We start from the raw sequence: 19,249 nt of genomic DNA, 5'->3' as shown, positions 1-19,249 counted from the left end.
GAAGACAGCAAGAAGGAGGTCGCGTCACCACAGCCGAGCCGGAGGAGTTATGTAGCCCGGGAACCTCCACGGGCGTTTCAGGTGGCCGGGCCCCGCAGGAACGTTCAGGCACCCCCTCTTCACTGTGCAGGGGGGGGGGGGGGGGGGCGCGCAATGTGTCAGGGCTGTGACAGACCCACAGCCGCAGTGCGCCCGGTGCAATGCAGCGCTCCGCGCTGGGCGTTGGAAGGGCCCGGGGTGCTGGGTGAAAGCAAGATGGCGGCCGGACCCAGCGGTTGCGGGAGACCGGAGCGGGTGATCCCCGCGTCCACCACAGGAACAAGGAGTTGGGCGGTAGTGCCTGCAGTGCGTCTATCCCAGGTCCCAGCTCCTTACCGGTGCCAATCAGGCGCGGAGTCCCCTCGCTGTCCGGGCAGGAGCCGGGGCGGCTGCGGCGGCGGAGCCGCGATCCGGGCAGGTCGGCTGGAGCGGGCCCCCGGGCTCGTAGATTGAAGGGAGATAGTGCGGCGGCAGAGGGGACCGCATCCGGCGCCGACCCGGCCAGCGCCTCCGGGCTCCGCAGTCTCGCTCCCCTCCGGAGCACGCCAGCAGTCAGCCAATGCAGCACAGCAGCCCCGCCCCCAGACCAATCTAGTCCGCGGCTTGCCACGAGGGTTCAGGCCTCAAGGATCTCCGCAGGTCCGCAGTGCCTCAGCGGCGTCCAAGAGGGGTGGAATGCTCCGAAGGTACGCCGCTCACTCCCTGAACTTCGGGAGTGCAGATGGGGGGAGGTAAAAGTGCAGGATGACAGGATAATCCGCGTGTATTCAGGGCTCAGGACGGAGCTCCTCAGCTACACGTCCGCCATAGACAGCTCTCGGCCACGCCCCCCGGGCCTGCGCTGGTAAATGGAAAATTTTTGCTAGTTGGTTACGCAAGTGGCACACAAAGCAAAGAAGCAGTATGAATATAATATGGGCAGAGTGGAGGTGGTGGTGGTGGTGGTGGTGGTGGTGGGGCTAGAGGTTTCTGGAATAAATTGCCTGTCGGTCAAAGGTAATGTGGCAATTGCAAAAATTGTGTTCTTACCTCGCTGTCCATATGAGATGCAGAACATGCAGTGTACTATCGCACAATCGACATTTAAGAAATTCTACAGCTTCTTGCTAGGGCCTGGTCTGGGCATGGTAACCCACCAAATTTGTGAGGTGACATACATGCCAAGACATTTCAACAGACTTTATTTTTTGCTTTTTTTTAAAGCTACATTACTTATAATTGGCATATTTAGTATTATACCTATCTGTTTAATCGCCAACATGCATCCCTCTTAACTGATATTCTTTAAAATAATGAATTTTACGAACACCTTTTATATATTATGTTTTAAATATTATATTGCTTGAAACCTGCAAGGCGTAAGAAAGTATTTCCTAGTATTTTATGTAATCATGCCTTTTTATGCTACATGTGTATACGACCAATAATATGAAATTGTTTTAGATATCTAATTGTTTGTCATTTCCGATTAATCAAAACAATAAAATGTATAATTGTTATTATTAATAAAACTCTGGTCTGGTCTAACACCGAATGTAGCCCTGATTGTTTGTTTCACCTAGCCACAATATGGCTATGCAACCTAGATTTCAACCCATGGGCTGATTTATAAGTCATAACCAAAATTATTAGAACACAACTGAACATGTTATGTATAGAGAGTCACTGACCCGAATAAACTGTCCTGGTGGCATTACCAAAATAGCACTGTCTTAATGGATAGAACAGTGGACCTAGATCAACAAGTTACTTACCTTCGGTAACGCTCTTTCTGGTGGATACTCTAATTGCAAATTACTTACCTTTAGAATATCCCCGGGTGTCAGTCAGAGAGTGTACGTCAGTATCCACCAGGAAGAGAATTACCTAAGGTAAATAATTTGTTCTTCTGATGGATACTTCTAACCGCATATATGTCACTTTTTGACTAAATATCAAAGCAGTAGCTCCTACAGTGCTGGATCTGAAGAATGGCTCAGATAAAAAAACTCCTGCAGGACAGAATGGCCAGAATGCGGTTCCCGTCAGACTTTGTGTTCAAGGAAGTAGTATTTTGTCAATGTGTGCACTGATACCCATGATGCAACCTAATAAATATACAGGGCAGGCACCCCAGGTGCCTGGACAGTGTTAGCAGCCTTGGCCCTGGTAATATGGACCCTCAATCCTTCTGGAGTCGGTTTCATGGTCATCGTATAGCAAGTCCTTCTCTGCTCTACCTTGCCTTTCTTTGTCCCAGAGAACCCTACAAAAAGCTGATCATCCATCTGATGTTGCGATCCATGTAAAAGCTGAGATCCCCTTTTGGGGTACACACAATAAAGTTTCTTCTTCTATTTCGAGGGTGAGGTGGGGCAAAGAATGTCAGAAATGTGACTGTCTGTCTGACAGAAGAGGGAATCACAACCTCGGTATAAAGGCAACTCTAGTCCTCAGCACTCGTTTGTCCGGAAAGAATCTGGTTTAGGGCAGTTGTACTGATAAAGCTCACTCACACGACAAGCTAAGGTTATTGCGATGAGAAAGTGTAGGAAGCTGGGTTTCTGTTGCACCCCCCCGACACTTTTTGCCAGAGTACTGAAGCACGTTGACATGATGTGCCCTGGGTCCCTGCGAATCATGTTTCCAAGGCTTGTGTTCTTCCCAAAAACTGTACCTTGTACCCCCAATTGGGACCTCTCTAGCCATGTGTCAGTCTCTTGTAAAAGGTACCATGGGTACCAAGGGCACTGTGGCCAGGAAAGGCCCACGAGGGCTGCAGCACTTATTGTGCCAAGCTTGAAGGTCCTGTACCTTTACACACACATACACACACACACTGCATTGCAGGCTGCATGTTTTGGTGCAGAATAAAATTAATAGCGGACATGGCACACACCATTGTGTGCCATGCCTACAACCCACTGCCCTGGCATAGGTCAGCCACCCCTCTAGCTGGGTGCACTATACCAGTGGGGAGGATACAGGTGCATGAGCCCTGTACCCCTACTATGTCTTAGTAAATTCTTAGACATTGTAAGTGCAGTGCTGAAATTAAGAGTATATAGTGGGAGGTTGTCATTACGAACTCTACAGTACCATATTGGCTGCAATGAAGACACCAAACTTCTCAGTTAAGTTAAACTTCTCAGCACATTAAACACACACTGATGCCAGTGTGGGATTTAATGAAAAATGCACTCAGAGGGTATCTTAGAGATGCCCCCTTAAAAACGACCAGCCTCGGGTGGGTTCCCTGACTGGTACACACCAGCCTGCCACCACGAGACATGTTTCTGGATCCCTAAGGAGGGAGCCTTCGCTCCCTGACCTCAGAAACAAAACGATTCCTGGCGGAAGTGTTCACACCTCCCCCAGGCCAGGAAGAGCCATCTGTGGCAGGGGAGCTTCAAAGGCCTTGCAGCCTTTGTCAGGCTACCGTCAGCCTCTCTTGCTATCAGGAGCAGGCCCCCTTCCTGTCTCCCCTCCTTTTTCGGGAAGAAGACAGCCGGGAAAAATTAGCCAGCCCAGAAGGTGTGCCCACCTCTGCCAACCCCACCCCTTAGGTGGGAGAGGCAAGGTGAAGCCCACTCTTCAGGGCCCGCAATCTAGCAGATGGCAGGCACTCCTGAATCAGGATTAGGGATTGTGCTCACTCCCCCAAGTGGGGTGAGCACACCAAGGGTGTAGTCACACTAAGGTCAGTAGCCCATTGGCTACTGACCTCGAGACCCATAAAACACCACCTAAACACAGTATTTAGGGGGCAGCCCTAAACCAGGAACTCAGACAAGACAAGAAATAAAAGAAGAAGGACTAAACAGCTGTGCTGAAGCTAACAAAAGGAGGACGTCTACTGACTTGGCCCCAGCCATACAGGCCTGTCGCAACCTTGAACCTGCAGAAGCGAAACCCCGGTGTGTCCTGCAGCCAGCAGCCTCAAGAAACCAGAGGACCTGCCCTGCCGTCAAAGGAAAAGCCTCTATTTCCTGTGAACACCAGATTTGTTCACCATCGGAGAAGTGTGGCTCAATGGTTAGAGCGGCAGACCCTGATGCAGAGGTCTAGCCCGGGACCAGGGTTCAATTCCCCGCCTCGGCGGGTCTTGGGCTCAAAATTCCACGGACCTGATAATTCTCGCCTCGGTGCCTATTCCAATCATGGAGTCCCACTCTGCAACTCTGGGCAATAGCTTGCTTAATCTCCACAACGGCCCCCACAACGCTAAGGATGCCTGGCCTCCACCTTGGGATGCCCAGGAGTGGACACCTCACAGGGAAAGCCAGGATGGGTTCCACAGCGGTATTCGTACAAGCGCCTTGACACCCTTGCGGGTGAGTAGTGCGCTATACAAGTATCAATTTACAGCTCTGGCAGCATCCAAGAATCTGCACCACTCTGCACCCGATGCTCACGGCCCGAGTTAGAGTGGCCCAACACCAAGAGGAGGTCTCCCCGGCGATCCTGACATGAGATCTAGCAATCCATGTCCTACCTCAAGCTCCAGCCAAAGCCTGCAGCCTCAAACCGGAAAGGTCCCCCCAACCGTGACCAGGAGCTGATAAAAAGATCCGACCCTAAAAGGCACCCTGCACCAGACACCCTACAGCCTTGGGTGGCCCAACCAACGGTGCCTAGCCAAGCCCCAGCATCCCAACTTACCTCTCCAAGTGGTGGTCACACCCAGAAGACCTTCGTCCCCGAGCCTGCAGTGAGTTTGCAAACCGGAGAATCCCTGTTTAAAGCTAAAGGGTGCCAGACGCCAAAACAACACTCTGCGCTCGGCCACCCCAGTGCCGCTGAGGGTGCACCTTGTGTGCTGGCTTGAACCCTTATTTGCCCTGAGCTTAAGTCCAGGAGCTTTGCTCCCACAACCCAGTGGCCTGCTCGTCAGCAGCCACCAACCGGAGGCCCCCTATACCCCAATGGATAACGCTGGGCCTCAGCACACTGCACCTGGCCGCCCTAGTGCAGCTGAGAGTGTAACACGAGTGCATCTTTTACCCTGGGGGACCCCTGAGTCTAACCCCAGAATACCAATTCCCACAACCGAACGCTTACCTTTGAACCGATAACCCTATTATTCTCCATAGGCTAACATTGACTGTTTTTCTATAAAAAGTTTCTAAGTGTGGAGTTGGAAATCTAAGAATTCCTTTAAAACAGTAACTAAATAACAAAAACGCTTTTACTAACCTGTTTACATGAAATGTCCTAGTGCAGTATCCAGGTATACTACACTGTGTAAGAAAAGCAATCTGTAAAGTAATCTATTTCGACATTCTATTGAAAACCCATTTAAAGCATATGTACAGTATATCAAAAGCATTGCATTACTAGTAGCTCTACTGTAATCAAATCAAAGTGCATATAAAATTACAATTCAAACTGTTTACAAACTGCACTACTACTGTAAAGTATTTATTGCCTACCTGTGCAATCAGGCTTCCTTGGTTCTTGGAAATAAAATAACTAAAAGAATATTTTTATACAAACCCAATTGGTCTGAGGTTCAGTCTTTAAATGTGTGATATCATTTGCTGATTGAGTGTGTACAACAAATGCTTAACACTATCCTCTGATAAAGCATTACTGCTCGACCACAATACCACAAATAGAGTAAGGTGCCATCTACTTTTACCTCTGCCTACCTTTCGGGTTTCAATAGACTCTGTGCACACTATACCTCATTTTGGTATAGTATATACAGAGCCAGCTTTCAACAGAAAGACCATGTTCAGGGTCAGGAGACACAGAGGACAGTTGTGCAACAGCTCAAAAGTGGTACAGATAAGGAAAGTAAGGACCACAGTAAGGTCCCACAGTGGCATCACAAAGGATTTAGGCGGAAATGTGGTTCAAACCTTTAAGAAATTGCATTACAACAGGTGATTTGAGCAAGAAAGGTTGGTCTGGTCAATGTAAAATGTCTAAAAACGCTGAAAGATAACCTTCAAACATGTTTGCTAAAAGCCCTTGCTGGGCTAAAGATAAAAGGAACAGCAACACATCCAACAGTCTGGCGTGCCACACTGGGCCACAAATGTGTCCAGCGTACACAGACTTTGAAGGAGGACGCATGGCAGCAGGGATGACATCCACCACTTTGGGAGGGCGAGCAACTATAGTCAGATGAAGCCGCTCAATCTACACTCATTGGAGGTGTAGATTGCGCAGGCCCGGTTGCAAGATACTGCCCTACTGCTGCAACATAAGATCCTCCCAAAACTACAGCCTAATCGCAGACCAGGTGCTCATGCCCAGGAGTTCCGGGTTGCATACTCTCATTGTCAAATCTGGAGCCATCAGGATGATATTCGCCTGTTCATTCCAGATGCTCTTCAGAATTTGGGGCAGGAGGCGAAGAGGCAAAAAGGCATACAGGAGTCTTATGCTCCACTTCAGGCAGAATGCATCTTAGAGAAATTCTGCTTCAAAACTTCAGCGTGCAAAAGTGCTGGCATTGCAAGTTCTCATCAGTGGAAAAAAGATCAAGCCAGGGTTTGCCCCATTGCAGGAAAACTGCCTGCACCACCTTGGGGGTTAACCGTCATGATCCAACAGGCATCACCTGGTGAGTTAGTCCACTCTGTAAATGTAAATGTAAATGTCCTGGTACTTATAGAGCGCACTGTCACCAGACGGTCACCTTGCGGTGTCGCCTATGCGGCTTCCTGGCGCTGATACTCATACCGCTGTGGAACCCCTCCTGGCTTTCCCTGTGAAGTGTCCACTCCTGGGCACTCCCAGGGTGAAGCCAGGCATCCTTAGCGCTGTTGGGGCCGGTGTGGAGGCTAAGCAAGTTATTGCCCAGAGTTGCAGCGTGGGGCCCGTGATTAGAATAGGCACCGAGGCGAGAATTAACAGGTCCGAGGAAATTGAGCCCGATACCCCACCGAGGTGGGAATCGAACCCTGGTCCCTGGCCAGAACTCTGCATCAGGGTCTGCCGCTCTAACCATTGAGCCATACTCCTCCACACTGGCGTTTAAAGATTCTGCCAGCTGTTGGATGATAAGGGAATGCCTCAGAGATTCAGCTGGTTCCAAAGGCACAGGACCTTCTGCCAGGTGGACCAGGACCCACTCCCCCTGCTTGTTGCAATACAACATGGCGGTTGCGTTGTCACTAAGGACCTGAACCAGTCTCCCCTAGATGGAAAGCTGGAAGGCTTTTAAAGCCAAGTGAATGGCCTGCAACTCCAAAAGGCTGATGTAGAGACAGGTCACCACTGGAGACCAGAGTCCTCTGCTCTCCACCTCTCACAGATCACCCTCTCAACCCAGCACTGACACCCATGCCACCACTGTTAGCACTGGGTGTAGTATGGAGAGGGACCTGCCACTAGTCCAATTGAGGTTGAGCAGATCTTTTGCAACCTCCTCCGAAACCTGGACGGAATCTGACAGGTCCTCTTGGCACTGGGCCCACTAAGGATTCAGATCACACTGCAGAGACCACATGTACCATCTATCACAATCGACGAGCAGAAAGTCAATAGGCCAAGAACCATCAGAGCCACCTTCACAGACGTAGGACCAGAATAGGACTGACTGAGGCTGAAACATGTAGATTATAACCTGCATTTCCTGGACTCTTATCAGGAAGGAAGACCACAAAATGCAACGCATCAAGGATGGCTCAGATGAAAGGAAGCTTGTAGGAAGAAGTCAGGTGTGACTCTGGCAATCTGGTCGTAAACCCCAGCGATGTACAGAAGTTCAGCCATCTGCAGGTGGTCTACGACAGACTGTGGCGAGTCCGCATTTAAAAGGCAGAAATCGAGGTACAGCCTAGACACGTACCACTGACCTCCAAAACGTATGCTGCAACTACCGCCATCACCTTTGGGAACGCCGAAGGGCTAAAGGAAGCAGAATGGGAACAGGGAAAACTGGAAATGCTCTTGGCCCACCTCAAACCGCAGGTAACACCTGCGGGCCAGAAGACTGGAACATGGAAACAGGCGTCCTGCAGGTCCAAACCTAGCCAATTCAGTCTCCTGGATCCAGGGCAGAGGGAACCATGGCCAGCATGATAATCTTGAATTTGTCCTTCCGCAGGAATAAACTGAGAAGTTGAAAATCTAAGAGGACGAATTCTTCTGCCCATTTCCGACCTTAGGAAGAAATGGGAGTAACATACAGTTCCGATCTCATAGGCAGGTACTTTCTCTATGGCTCCTTTTTAGGTCGAGCCTAGCGGCAGCGTGCGTGCGCTGCTCGCTCTGCGAGACAGCTGTAGTACAGTATGGAAGAGAAGACGCGCCCAGTCTCCACCCATATTTTTCATTGTCTCGTGCCATTGTCTTTCGTAAATCCTGCCTTTGGATTTGTTAATAGGCTTGTTAGTCCCTCATTAGTACAGCCTAGTCTTCATTTGTATCCTCCCATGCCCACTGGCCCCCTCTACTTCGGTTGTTACACGGGACCTGTTATTTAGTCTGTCAGCACAATTTTATTGAGTTTGTCTTACTGCAGGCCGGACATGCGCTGCTTCAGCCGAAACCGCTTGTGTTTTTTCAAGCAGCACAGCCGCCCACGTCACACAGGCAACTGCTTTCAATCAATTTAACCCAGCATTATCTCATGTCTTTTTCAACCCCCCCCCCTCCCCCTCCCCAAGTAAAATGAATTTAGAAAATATTAGCAAATTAAGTCATGTGAATTCCAGGTAGCACATAAACCTGTGCTAATGGGCTGAAACTGACAACAGCACATCTGTGTTACATGTTATCTGCTTAAAGATACCCGACAGGTTGTTTTCAAAAGCCTGTTTTATTAACAACACCACCACCACCAATACCACCACCAGCAATCCAATACCACTCCCACCAGTACCAATACCACCACCACCAATACCAAGAACGCCAATACCAATACCACCACCAATACCACCACCATCAGGGCCGGATATAGGGCGGTGCGATCGGTGCCACCGCAACGGGCGCTTATTGAGGCAAAGATGCTCTGAAGGTATTATCCATAATTGAGGCCCTGTTTGTCTTCATTTGCAGATTCAGTACTGCGCTACCACCATCGCTTATACGGTTAATCCGGTAATCGCTGTTAGTTTGCTTGCTTTTCCAGACTCCTGGGCAATTTTGCTTTCTTTATCCACGTTGATATAATAGTCTAATTGAGACAGAGGACATTGATATTCCCTTTGCATTATGTTTTCAGATTGTGGTAGCAAAGGTTTTGACTCTATTTTTGAAGCTACAGACAGGTATTTATTACTTTAGCCCTGAGAAAGTGGTCTTAGTACTTTACCGACCGTTTGTGTTTTGTTTTATTTCGGGCCCTTTGATAGCAGTTGTTCCATGTTGTCTACTATTTCAGATTTAATCCTTGAGAGGCAACCAAGATTTCTCTTTCTTTGATAAACAAATTATATGGATTGGACAGAAATTATTTGATTAAACCTTCAAGTAAGAGATTTATAGTTATCAATGATCACAATATACTTAACCCAAACAAATGCAAGGGTTTATTGATCTGCACCTCATTCTTGCAGGTGCTTTTCTGCTCTCATCCACTTGGAGCCATTAATGCCCCACTTGTCTCATCAATTACTTCTTGTGAGGCCCCCCTTCATTTTTTCACGATAAATAATGGGGATTGTTACCCTTATTCTGTATACTTTCCTTCTCTAGCGGTTAGTTGTGTTAAAACACTTTGTATTTAATCCCTAGGGCCCCCCCCTTCCACGCCCCCCTCCCATCACCACAGTCCTGAGGAAGACCCGTTTGTAAGTATTGCAAGGACCTACACTCATTCTGGGGTCGAAACGTCAACACTTCATATGTTGCCAGTATAATCAACAGTACTTGCTTTACTGTGTTATGTTGCTTGCTATACATGGCTATATGATACATTGTATTATTCATTGTAACTGTGAAAACTTTCTGCTAAATGATATACAAAGTAATTAGAATATTGTGATACTCACTATATTCTAACTTCACCTACCCCGCTACTCTCACCCAAATCACCAACTTTTCAATATTCTTTTCCCTTTTCCCTCTGGGCGCTTGCATTTTTTTAAATGTTTTTTCAATTTATATATATGTTCAGTATGATTAAATAACACTGCTGCAAAAATATAAATATGCTTTCTTTGAGTTTGTAAAAACATGTTTATATATTTTCTATACACTGTTGGATGTACCATTACTGGGACCACCCACTATTGTACTGTCTTATACCCAGGTCCGAGTGATTTTTGGGTTTACCCTTTTATGTAACGCCTTTTTTGCAAGTATATAGTCATTCAAAGAGCACCTGCTGTGGCGTTCCTGGCCTCTAGCAATTATCAGGCAATAATTAAAACGTCAAGATAACTCCGGTGATAAATCGTCTTCCTGGAAATAGATGGAGGTTTGTCTAGTGGAAGTTTTGACTAATCCAAAGGTAGCATAGTGGGTTAAAATGACTGCTGCTAAGAATGTGTACCATGCAGATAAAGTGCATGTAATGTAAATAGGTCAGTGGGTTACTGCTTCTGTAAGAGAGCTCCTTTTGATACTTGTCGTTTGTAAGTCAAAATCCTAATATGGAACATACCTATTATCATCAAACAGCTGTCTGTAAACTGCAAGCATTATGTTAGAGCTATATGTTTTTATGCCTAGTCTTTCATTATCCTAATCTTGCCAAAAGGGTTCATTTGGAATAAATCTTGTTATTAAAGAGAACCCCTAACAATGGAGTTACATTTTAAATTCTGAATTTGTGCTTTTCCAGAATAAAGACTCCTAAACTATACTGCCTACCAGTATCGGTGACTTGTAACTCCTACACTACACCTTGTAGTCCTGTCCGATGTAATATTTCCTATACACTGTTTTAAGCACCTATGATTGTCTCTGTGCAATGTGTGTGTGATGTAAAGTGCTCTGACACCTTACAATGGTATGAATGTGGCTATAAAACTAAATGAATCCGAGAGACAGTTGCTCTGGAGACTTGAGTGGCACTGTTAAAGGGCGGTGGTGTGGGAATCCGTGGCAGAGGTGGTTGGGGGGGGCCAACAAACATTGTCGCACAGGCCAGTAGTGTTAAAGCCGACCCTAACCACCAACAATACCAATGCCATCACCAATACCACCACAGCCAACACCACCACCAATACCACCAATGTCACCACCACCCATGCCATCACCACCAATGCCATCACCACCAATGCCACCACCACCAATGCCACCACCAGTAACAATACCACCACTGCCAATACCACTGTCAATACCACTGTAAATACCACCCCCTACACCACCACCAATACCACCACCAATACCACCACCAATACCACCACCAATACTACCACCACTACCAACACCACAACTACCAACACCACCAATACCACCACCACTAAAACCACCACCACCAATACACCACCACCAATACACCACCGCCAATACCAATACCACCACCAACACTCCCACCACCAATACCACCAAAAATACCAATACCACCACCAATACCAGTACCTCCACCAACCAATACCACCACCATTACTACCACCACAAAATACACCACTAATACCACCACCACCAATACCACCACCAATATAACCACCACCAATGTCACCACCACCAATACCACCACCACCACTACTACCACCAATGCCACCACTACTACCACCAATCACCACCAATCCAATACCACCACCACTGCCAATATCACCACCACGACCAATACCATCACCACCACCAATACCACCACTACCAATACCACCACCACATAAAACCAATAGCACCACCACCAATACCACCACAACACCCCCACCACCACTACCACCAATACCACCACCACTACCACCACCACCAATCCAAAACCACCGCCAATACTAATACCCCCACCATTACTACCACTACCAATACCACCAACACCACCAATATCGCCAATACCACCACTACCAATACCACCACCACCAATAGCACCACCTATAATACCAATACCACCACTAATACCAATACTAATACTACCACCACCACCAATACTAATACCACGACCACCAATACCTCCGCCACCAATACCAGTACCTCCACCACCAAAACCAATACCACCACCACCACCACCACCACCAATACCAATACCACCACCACCATTACCAATACCGCCACCACCAATACCACCAATACCAGCGCCTCTCGCTCACTAGTAATAGCGGGGGCACTGTACGAGGCCGGTGCTGCAACCGAGACATCCCTCCCTCCATGCCTGCCATAAAGCATAGCCCGCCCTGCACCAGGAGGTGAAGCCTGGGCCCTACTACAGCTGGAGTGTTTTTATTAGGCCTAAAGAAAGCAATGACATTACGCAATGCCACACTGCACACTCAAATTAGGAGGGCAGGAAATAGCCCCCACGCTCTTCCTCCTCAGCCACGACAGTTTAATCACAGAGCAAAAGGTGTTGGAGTGCTTTGTTTGTGTTTATAGTTTGGACCATATGCAACTCTCACTAAACACTTTGTTTCTGTGTAATTTACAACACTTGCACATTTTTCTCACTGCAATATTTATCAGTTCTTTGAAGATGTCGCAGGCCAGTCTCTTTCTCTGATATTTACAATCTAACAAGCGGTCGAGAAGGACCTTTATTGAAATGCAATAGGTCTCACATTTGCAAGAGGTTAAGCTATAAGTATTGTAAATGACAGTGCCTTTTATTTATGTCTTTAAACCCAAAACATAAATAAAAGGCATTGTCATTTACAATGCCAATAGCTCAAATTCGCGTGATTGCGAGACCTACTGCATTGCAAATGCTTGTTCTATAAGAGCCTGAATTTCCTGTAGCACAAATGGTCCCCTGAAAGCCACTTTGATGCGGGCAGAAGATGGGGCGGGCAGAAGATGGGGCAGGCAGAAAAGCATTGATGTAGCCTCATTGGACTATCTGCAGGAAACACCTGTCGTCATGTGCCGCTAAAGACAAACTTAAGTGACTCGGAGTCTGCTGCTGGAGGGGCTGGTAGCTGGAAGGTTTGCTGTCTCTGCGAGCTGGGATGTTGTCTGTTGGATTTCCCTACCCCTCCTATAAAAGTACTGGGGTGCCTGCTTTTGGGGTGGCGAGTCTGGATACTTCTGGTAGACAAAAAACCTAGTAATGCCTTGAAATGGGATATGGCCATGCGGTGTGGAGAGACCATGGGAGTCTGCAGTGACTACGTTCTTTGAATCGCTTTAGAGCAGAGATAGCCCTCTCATCAAAAAGTAGAGACCTGTCAAAAGGCATATCCATGAGCAACGCTTGACCGTCACCTAAAAAGTCAGTGGATCCGACATGTGTAGCGAGTTCCGACCTCTCTACCTAAACAGCTGTTCGTACCAAGACATGACCGTATGACATACTTGGCCATATCCTTGCCATCTTGTAGGGTCTGTGCCAAGTTGGTGAAGAATTCTTCAGGGACTCCTGGCAAAATCTCTGCAACCATGTTACATAATGCCTGGGAGTATCTACCCAACAAGCAAATGCTGCTGACTGACCTTAGGTCGAAGCCAGCTTGTAAAACATACTCTTTCCAAATGCCTCAATTCTTTTCAACTCTTTCTAGACACTGGGGCCAAGTGCATTGAAACTTTGCAGTGATGTAACTTTGGAAGAGTTGAAGACTGATTTGATTCTGAGGCAGACAGGACAATGGGATTGGTGTCCTCCTCTGGCATCGACAAGGCAGAAGCAACATTGGTCGTGGCGGCAGATGTAGAGTTGGCTCCAAAGCCTGAGCTGAACCCGAAGTGGTTTCAGGAGCCACAGATAGCACTGCGGGTTGACCGCTCACGTTATTCCTACTGGAGGCCTCCGGGGATCAGTGGGGCCCGAAGGCTTGTCAGAGGGAAACAGTAGGGACCCAAAGAATCGAAGCACGGCATTCTTAAACGCCTCAATCTGTTGTGGCATTGCCGTCGGCCCTGGAAATTCAGAGTGCATTAGGATCAGCTGCGGAATCGGCTCCTCAGTGGGGATCTGGGAGAAAGACCGAGAGGCACCAGGACGCCTTGTGGCTTCTTAGAAGGAGAGTGGAGAGTCTGACTTGGACTTACCTGAAGACTTGGAATATAATGACGGCCTGTCGCAGGAATAGCCCAAAAAGTGAGAACGGGTTTGTGTCCTATCCTTTGAACGGGACTTGCATGCCTTTTTCTAGGTTTGGTGACCAGCTTGGCGTTGCATTCCCGGATTGCCTTCTGGTGCATTAGGGAACACGCCACTAATTACTTGGATTTGAGGCGAAAACACCAGAGACAAACCTTGTGGGAATATGTTGCAAATATGTTTGCAGCAGTCAGTACGTGACTTAAACCTTGTAGTAGGTTTAGGAGGGCCATGTTCCCTAGCAGACTAGAAAGACATTTTGAGAGAAAAAAAACCTTAACTGATGAGAAAAAGGTAAGGAGGCTGCTCTGAATCCACATATAATGAATGGTGTGGAAAAAAAGGGGCCGATGTCAGTGCTTGAGTGGTGCCTATAAGCTAGCCTGGCTGATGACGGCTGATTAGCCAGAAACCGGTCCCAGGATGCTTGTTTCCGGTCCAGGGAAGACATGGCTTGGCAGTTCGGGCTGGACTGTTCCCATGAGGCACAGGGTCAGACTGATTTGCATATGGCCATGTCTGAACTGGGGTGGCGGAGTGAGCTAAAAAATGATGATGGATTAAACCCAGATCGGTTGACTGGGGGTGAGTGCTTGCATTGTTCAACACTCAGTCCATCATCCCCTTTGGTTTTGCTCAGTGCTTGAGTGCTGCCTATAAGTGGCTCCAGCAGTCACTTGCAGGGTGTAGCGGTGCGAAGACAGAGCTGCACAACACCACCTACTGACATGCAGGTGCTATGCTGAAATTTTTCCAAATCCAGTCTAGCACCTGTGGATAATCTAAAGGTGAAAAATATGCAGTTAGAAGTATCTATCAGAAATTGCGATATGTCAAAGACACATCCGTACTCTTAATTTGCTGTAGGTTAAACATGTATTCTGCTAACTTCAAATTCCTGTTCATAATGGTTGCTTTTTTAAGTTAAAAGTATATAATTTCAAACCAGAGCCAGGACAAAGAATACAGTGCCATTCAACAAACAATTTGTGCTGTGAAGATACAATGGAATAGTAACCTCTCATAAGCTCAATTAACTCCTATGCCACTACATTAACCAGGTCTTAACACAAAGTTTGCAACCAAATAAGTACAACTTTAAGGTCTAGCACGATATGGTGGCCATATATAAGGGCAGTCTCCTCTAGACATGAACATGGCACTCTGATATACTTTTGTTTCCATTTTGAGGGGGGGGAGGAAGAGAGAGCGAGAGAGATCTAATATTGCTAAAATTATTATTCTGCATTTTGTATTTTCAATGTAAGCAGAGTTTGATTGTTTAATAGGTCACTACTACGTTTATGATACTGTGATTAGTTCCCTTTGTTTTGAAATTCAACTGATTTTTTTTAAAGCCCAGGGCATTTCCCTAAGCTAGGATGGAGAGGGATCCTTTTTGTGGGGGCATACATAGGATGGACCGCTGCTTCACATTATTTCATTGTGTGTGGGGGGGAGGGGGGGTCGACAGGCTGTAAAAAGTTGGCAAGATTTGCTTATTTTACTTTTTTTCTCCCGATAATCCTTTCTAGCTCTCCTCATTTTTTGATTTTCCCATCTTAGTTCATTAAAGATGGACATCCTGGTATCTGTACTTTATGGACCAATATCGCAGAGCAAAAAGAACAATTGATGGACAGAATGCAGAACAATGTCATACAGAGCTCTCGGCCTAAATCCATCGCTTTTTTGCTCACCATGCCATTCCAGTTTGAACCCAGCCATATGCAAATCAGTCTTGACCCTTAGCCTCATGGGAAAAGTCCAGCCCGAACTGCCAGGCCAGGTTCTCCCTGGACTAGAAACAAGCATCCTAGGACTGGTTTTGGAATTTCACCCCTCATCAGCCAGGATAGCTTGACTCCAGTGGCATGGAGAGCACGGGATCCACATCTGGTCATACCCGACCCACTCCGGTTGGCAGATGATAAAAGAACAATTGATGGACAGAATGCAGAACAATGTCATACATTCACACCAGAACCAGTGCTTCGAGCAACTACACGATAGGAAAAATACACAATTAGTAGTTTGCCTGAAAGAACAATAGACTGTGGTTCTGGCTGGGCATTTAAATTCTAACAAGGTTTGTTCATTTAATAAAATATGGAGAAGATGAACCAGAAAAGAATTCAAGATCTGAGCAAGTGTTACTTTCGAAATGTATTAATCTTGTAACAAGTACGATTACCATTAATATTCACACTGACCTGCTCATTCTTATGCAACCTTAATGCTTCTCTAAGTGAAAAGCTACATAGCAACTTCATACGACTCAACCTATTGGGTCTCTTAGAAAGTGTTTGTGATAGGTACTCTCTTTTAAGGCAATGGAGGTGACCAATATTTAGAAGGGTGGTGCGATTTGCAGGGTAGATGGCCCTATTTAATTCATTAGCAAGCACTTTCCTGTTTGAGGGTGAAAAAAAGTTCCAAGGCTGGTATGTTACTTTTCTACAAAAATGTATTTCCAAATACTGTAATCGGATGGGCTACATTTGCTGCAGTTTACATTGTTTAAATGCCTGTTTATCGTAATTATTATGCAGAATAATTGGAAAATCTTGAAAAGCAAAAAGATTTACCCTAATATCAACAAAATGCATTGCTGTAATTAGAAGATAAATGAGTTCCATGTAATATTTTTCGGAAATCGTTTCTGAAATAGCGGTTTAAACGCGGCTGTGATTTCTAAAGCACACCATGAAAACCTCACACTGACGTCCACATCGAAAGGATAACCTGCCTACAACAAAGGAAAAGGTTTATCTCCGTTAACCAGAAAGGCAGCTCCATGCGCAGATGACAAACTACTGCCACAGTTCAGCGTTTGATTCAATAATTGGACCAGGGTTGTTAAGGACAGACCGATAATCTCATTACTTTAAGATATCTGCCATAGAGAGATGCGGGGGCAGCAGCATGCTGAAGAAACTTAAGCAACACTTTCTGGCGGCCAGCGATTAGGGACTGCTTCCAGCTTAGCGTCCGTCTTCTTCAGGAAGTGGGGTAAGGAAATAGGAAATCTGCGTCCCTCATCCTGAGGCAGGCATTGCTGAGCTGGACGCTTCTCGCTGTGTGCACGTTTTAACAACTGGATGCAGCAGAAATGCCACGTTTGCAGAACGCAGCTCATTCACTGCGTGATTGCATTTGTTATTAACATGTATGATAAGAAATGTATTGTACATATTAACCGGCAACATAACAATGCTTACTTCAACATAGCGAGAAATGCAGTATGTTCAACGTCGGGTATGCGAATGTCATCGTTGTCCTCCGCGAGCTCTCCATAAAACATTGCATGGAATACGGAACTCCCAACAGCTAAAACATACTAACGAGAAAGTAAAAGGCCGTTTAGACCACCAAGCAGAAAGAAGCACCTGAAGTAAAGGCACATTGGCTATTATGTCAGTTTTTAACGAGAAGCAAACTGCAAAAGCTAATCCACATCGAGCAAAAACAATCAAGACAGCACACTGTACACAATGCTAGACCCCCCCCCCCCCCCGTTAACGGGATTGTAAAACAAGGTTCACTTCTACGTGGTCTCTTAGGGGTCAGATATAAAGCATACATAACCCCTAAGGGGTTTGCCTGCAGTAGGAAGAGGGCGAGCACTAGCATCTCCTAACCAGGACATCAAGCATCTAAACAACAAAAGAGACAAGATTCCCGTTTTTTTTATTTTATTAACTGTATATAGTAAGTGGCCATGCTGTTAACATTTGCAATAAGCCCAGCAAAGAGCTGAAAACGGTGCTTGCAAAGATCTGTTTAGTAGTCTTCTAGTGTGCACCTTCTACCAACACATAGCCAAGAAGAGACTGTGCACCATTCAGAAAGGTCACTAGCTTTAGCGCAGATCCCGCAGGATGTCTTAAATGCACCGGGGACACTCACATTACATATACGAACAAGGAATGCTTACTTTGTGCCCTGGCAGCCGCTCTGTCCCGCCTGGTGGCCCCACCACAAAATGAATATCGGCCATCAATTCATTATTGAACATCACTGCATTTCTAGAAACAAAGGGAACGTGTTATTTAAGAATCCACTACTACGCTGTGTCACGCTTACTGTAACTTGCTAAAAAGTTTAAAGTCATTTTAAATAAATACAATCAAATGCAAAAAAGATGACAAAACGAAGCAAGTTGTAAACTATAACAAGTTAAAAGGAAAGGCCATTTCACTCCAACAACTCCCCCCCCCCCCCACCCCATGCACTACTTTCACTATTCTTGAGTGAGCCACACTCGTGTGTACGCTTTTGTTCATTCAAAACAGTCCTTTTAAAACCACCCACCATCAAATCCGTAAACCTAAGAAAAGTCTCCCTCTGGCATGCACATTATCTGCCTAAATGCACACCACAGCTCTCTTACCGCTCTCGGATGGTGGAATACAGCCCCTGCCAGTTCGGCGCGGGGATGGTGTTGTTGTTGTTGAGGTTCTGCTGGTGGTACAGCTGGAGGGTGTTTGAATTGGAGTTGGCCGGTTTCTTGCTCGGAAAGATCTCCGCAGCCATCTTCTTCTTTCGGGTCTTTAGGGTAATGATCTCATAGCAAACTGGGGGCAACTTGCTACTGCTGCTGGCATTTCCCTTCGGTCCTTTCTTCGACCTCTTCACAGACTCTGGAAGCATTAAGAAGAAGGTGAGGCATTTCATGTTCTTTCCCTTGGCATCTACCATGAGTACAGCTTGACAGCCCAAATAGGTCTAGAGCATTCAAGAAAATGAAGCGGAAACCCAAGGGGTCAGGCAATCCCAGTAAGAAAGAACCATAGCTTCGCCTCAAAGACAAGGTGACCTTTTCCATGGAATAAACCAGTCGGCCGCTTCAAGTCTGATCCGGGGTTTCATTTCTTAGCCACTTCTTCACGACTTCCAAATCCATTTGCCCCTAAAGCTGCCTGAAACACGGAACAAAACAGCTGGCATGTGCCGCGCGGTCTGCCAGCTGCGTTCGTTTTGAAGCAGGCTCGCGCCTGAGCACGAGCGAGGAGCACCGCCTGGCTGGCTGAAGTTGCGTTTCTAGCTCTGAAGAGAGCAGGTATTACAGCCCTGCAGATGGAAGCCGGGAGCCAATCGCTGAAGGAGCTGGCCACGATTGGTCCA

General features: G+C 46.7%; 1 protein-coding gene across 2 annotated transcripts in view; it reads right to left on the bottom strand.

The window, feature by feature from the left end:
• The window catches only part of BTBD3 (BTB domain containing 3), a 90,755-nt gene that overhangs the window by 33,799 nt on the left and 37,707 nt on the right, over positions 1-19,249 (bottom strand). Inside the window, exons 2-4 of one of the 2 annotated variants that reach the window (XM_078649544.1) lie at positions 18,516-18,765; positions 18,060-18,150; positions 17,344-17,462 (exon numbers count right to left, since the gene is read on the bottom strand). In XM_078649544.1, coding sequence (XP_078505670.1) covers positions 17,344-17,462; positions 18,060-18,150; positions 18,516-18,658 — 353 coding nt within the window. In that variant the 5' untranslated portion in view covers positions 18,659-18,765. Of the gene's footprint in view, positions 1-17,343; positions 17,463-18,059; positions 18,151-18,515; positions 18,909-19,249 lie in introns of those variants that run through there. The other variant, XM_078649543.1, reaches the window with a different exon arrangement.

The sequence above is a fragment of the Lissotriton helveticus genome, chromosome 6 (genome assembly GCF_964261635.1).
Source record: "Lissotriton helveticus chromosome 6, aLisHel1.1, whole genome shotgun sequence".
Lineage (NCBI taxonomy): Eukaryota > Metazoa > Chordata > Amphibia > Caudata > Salamandridae > Lissotriton > Lissotriton helveticus.
Note: the sequence above shows the minus strand (reverse complement) of the source record. Positions and strands in the feature narration are given on the sequence as shown.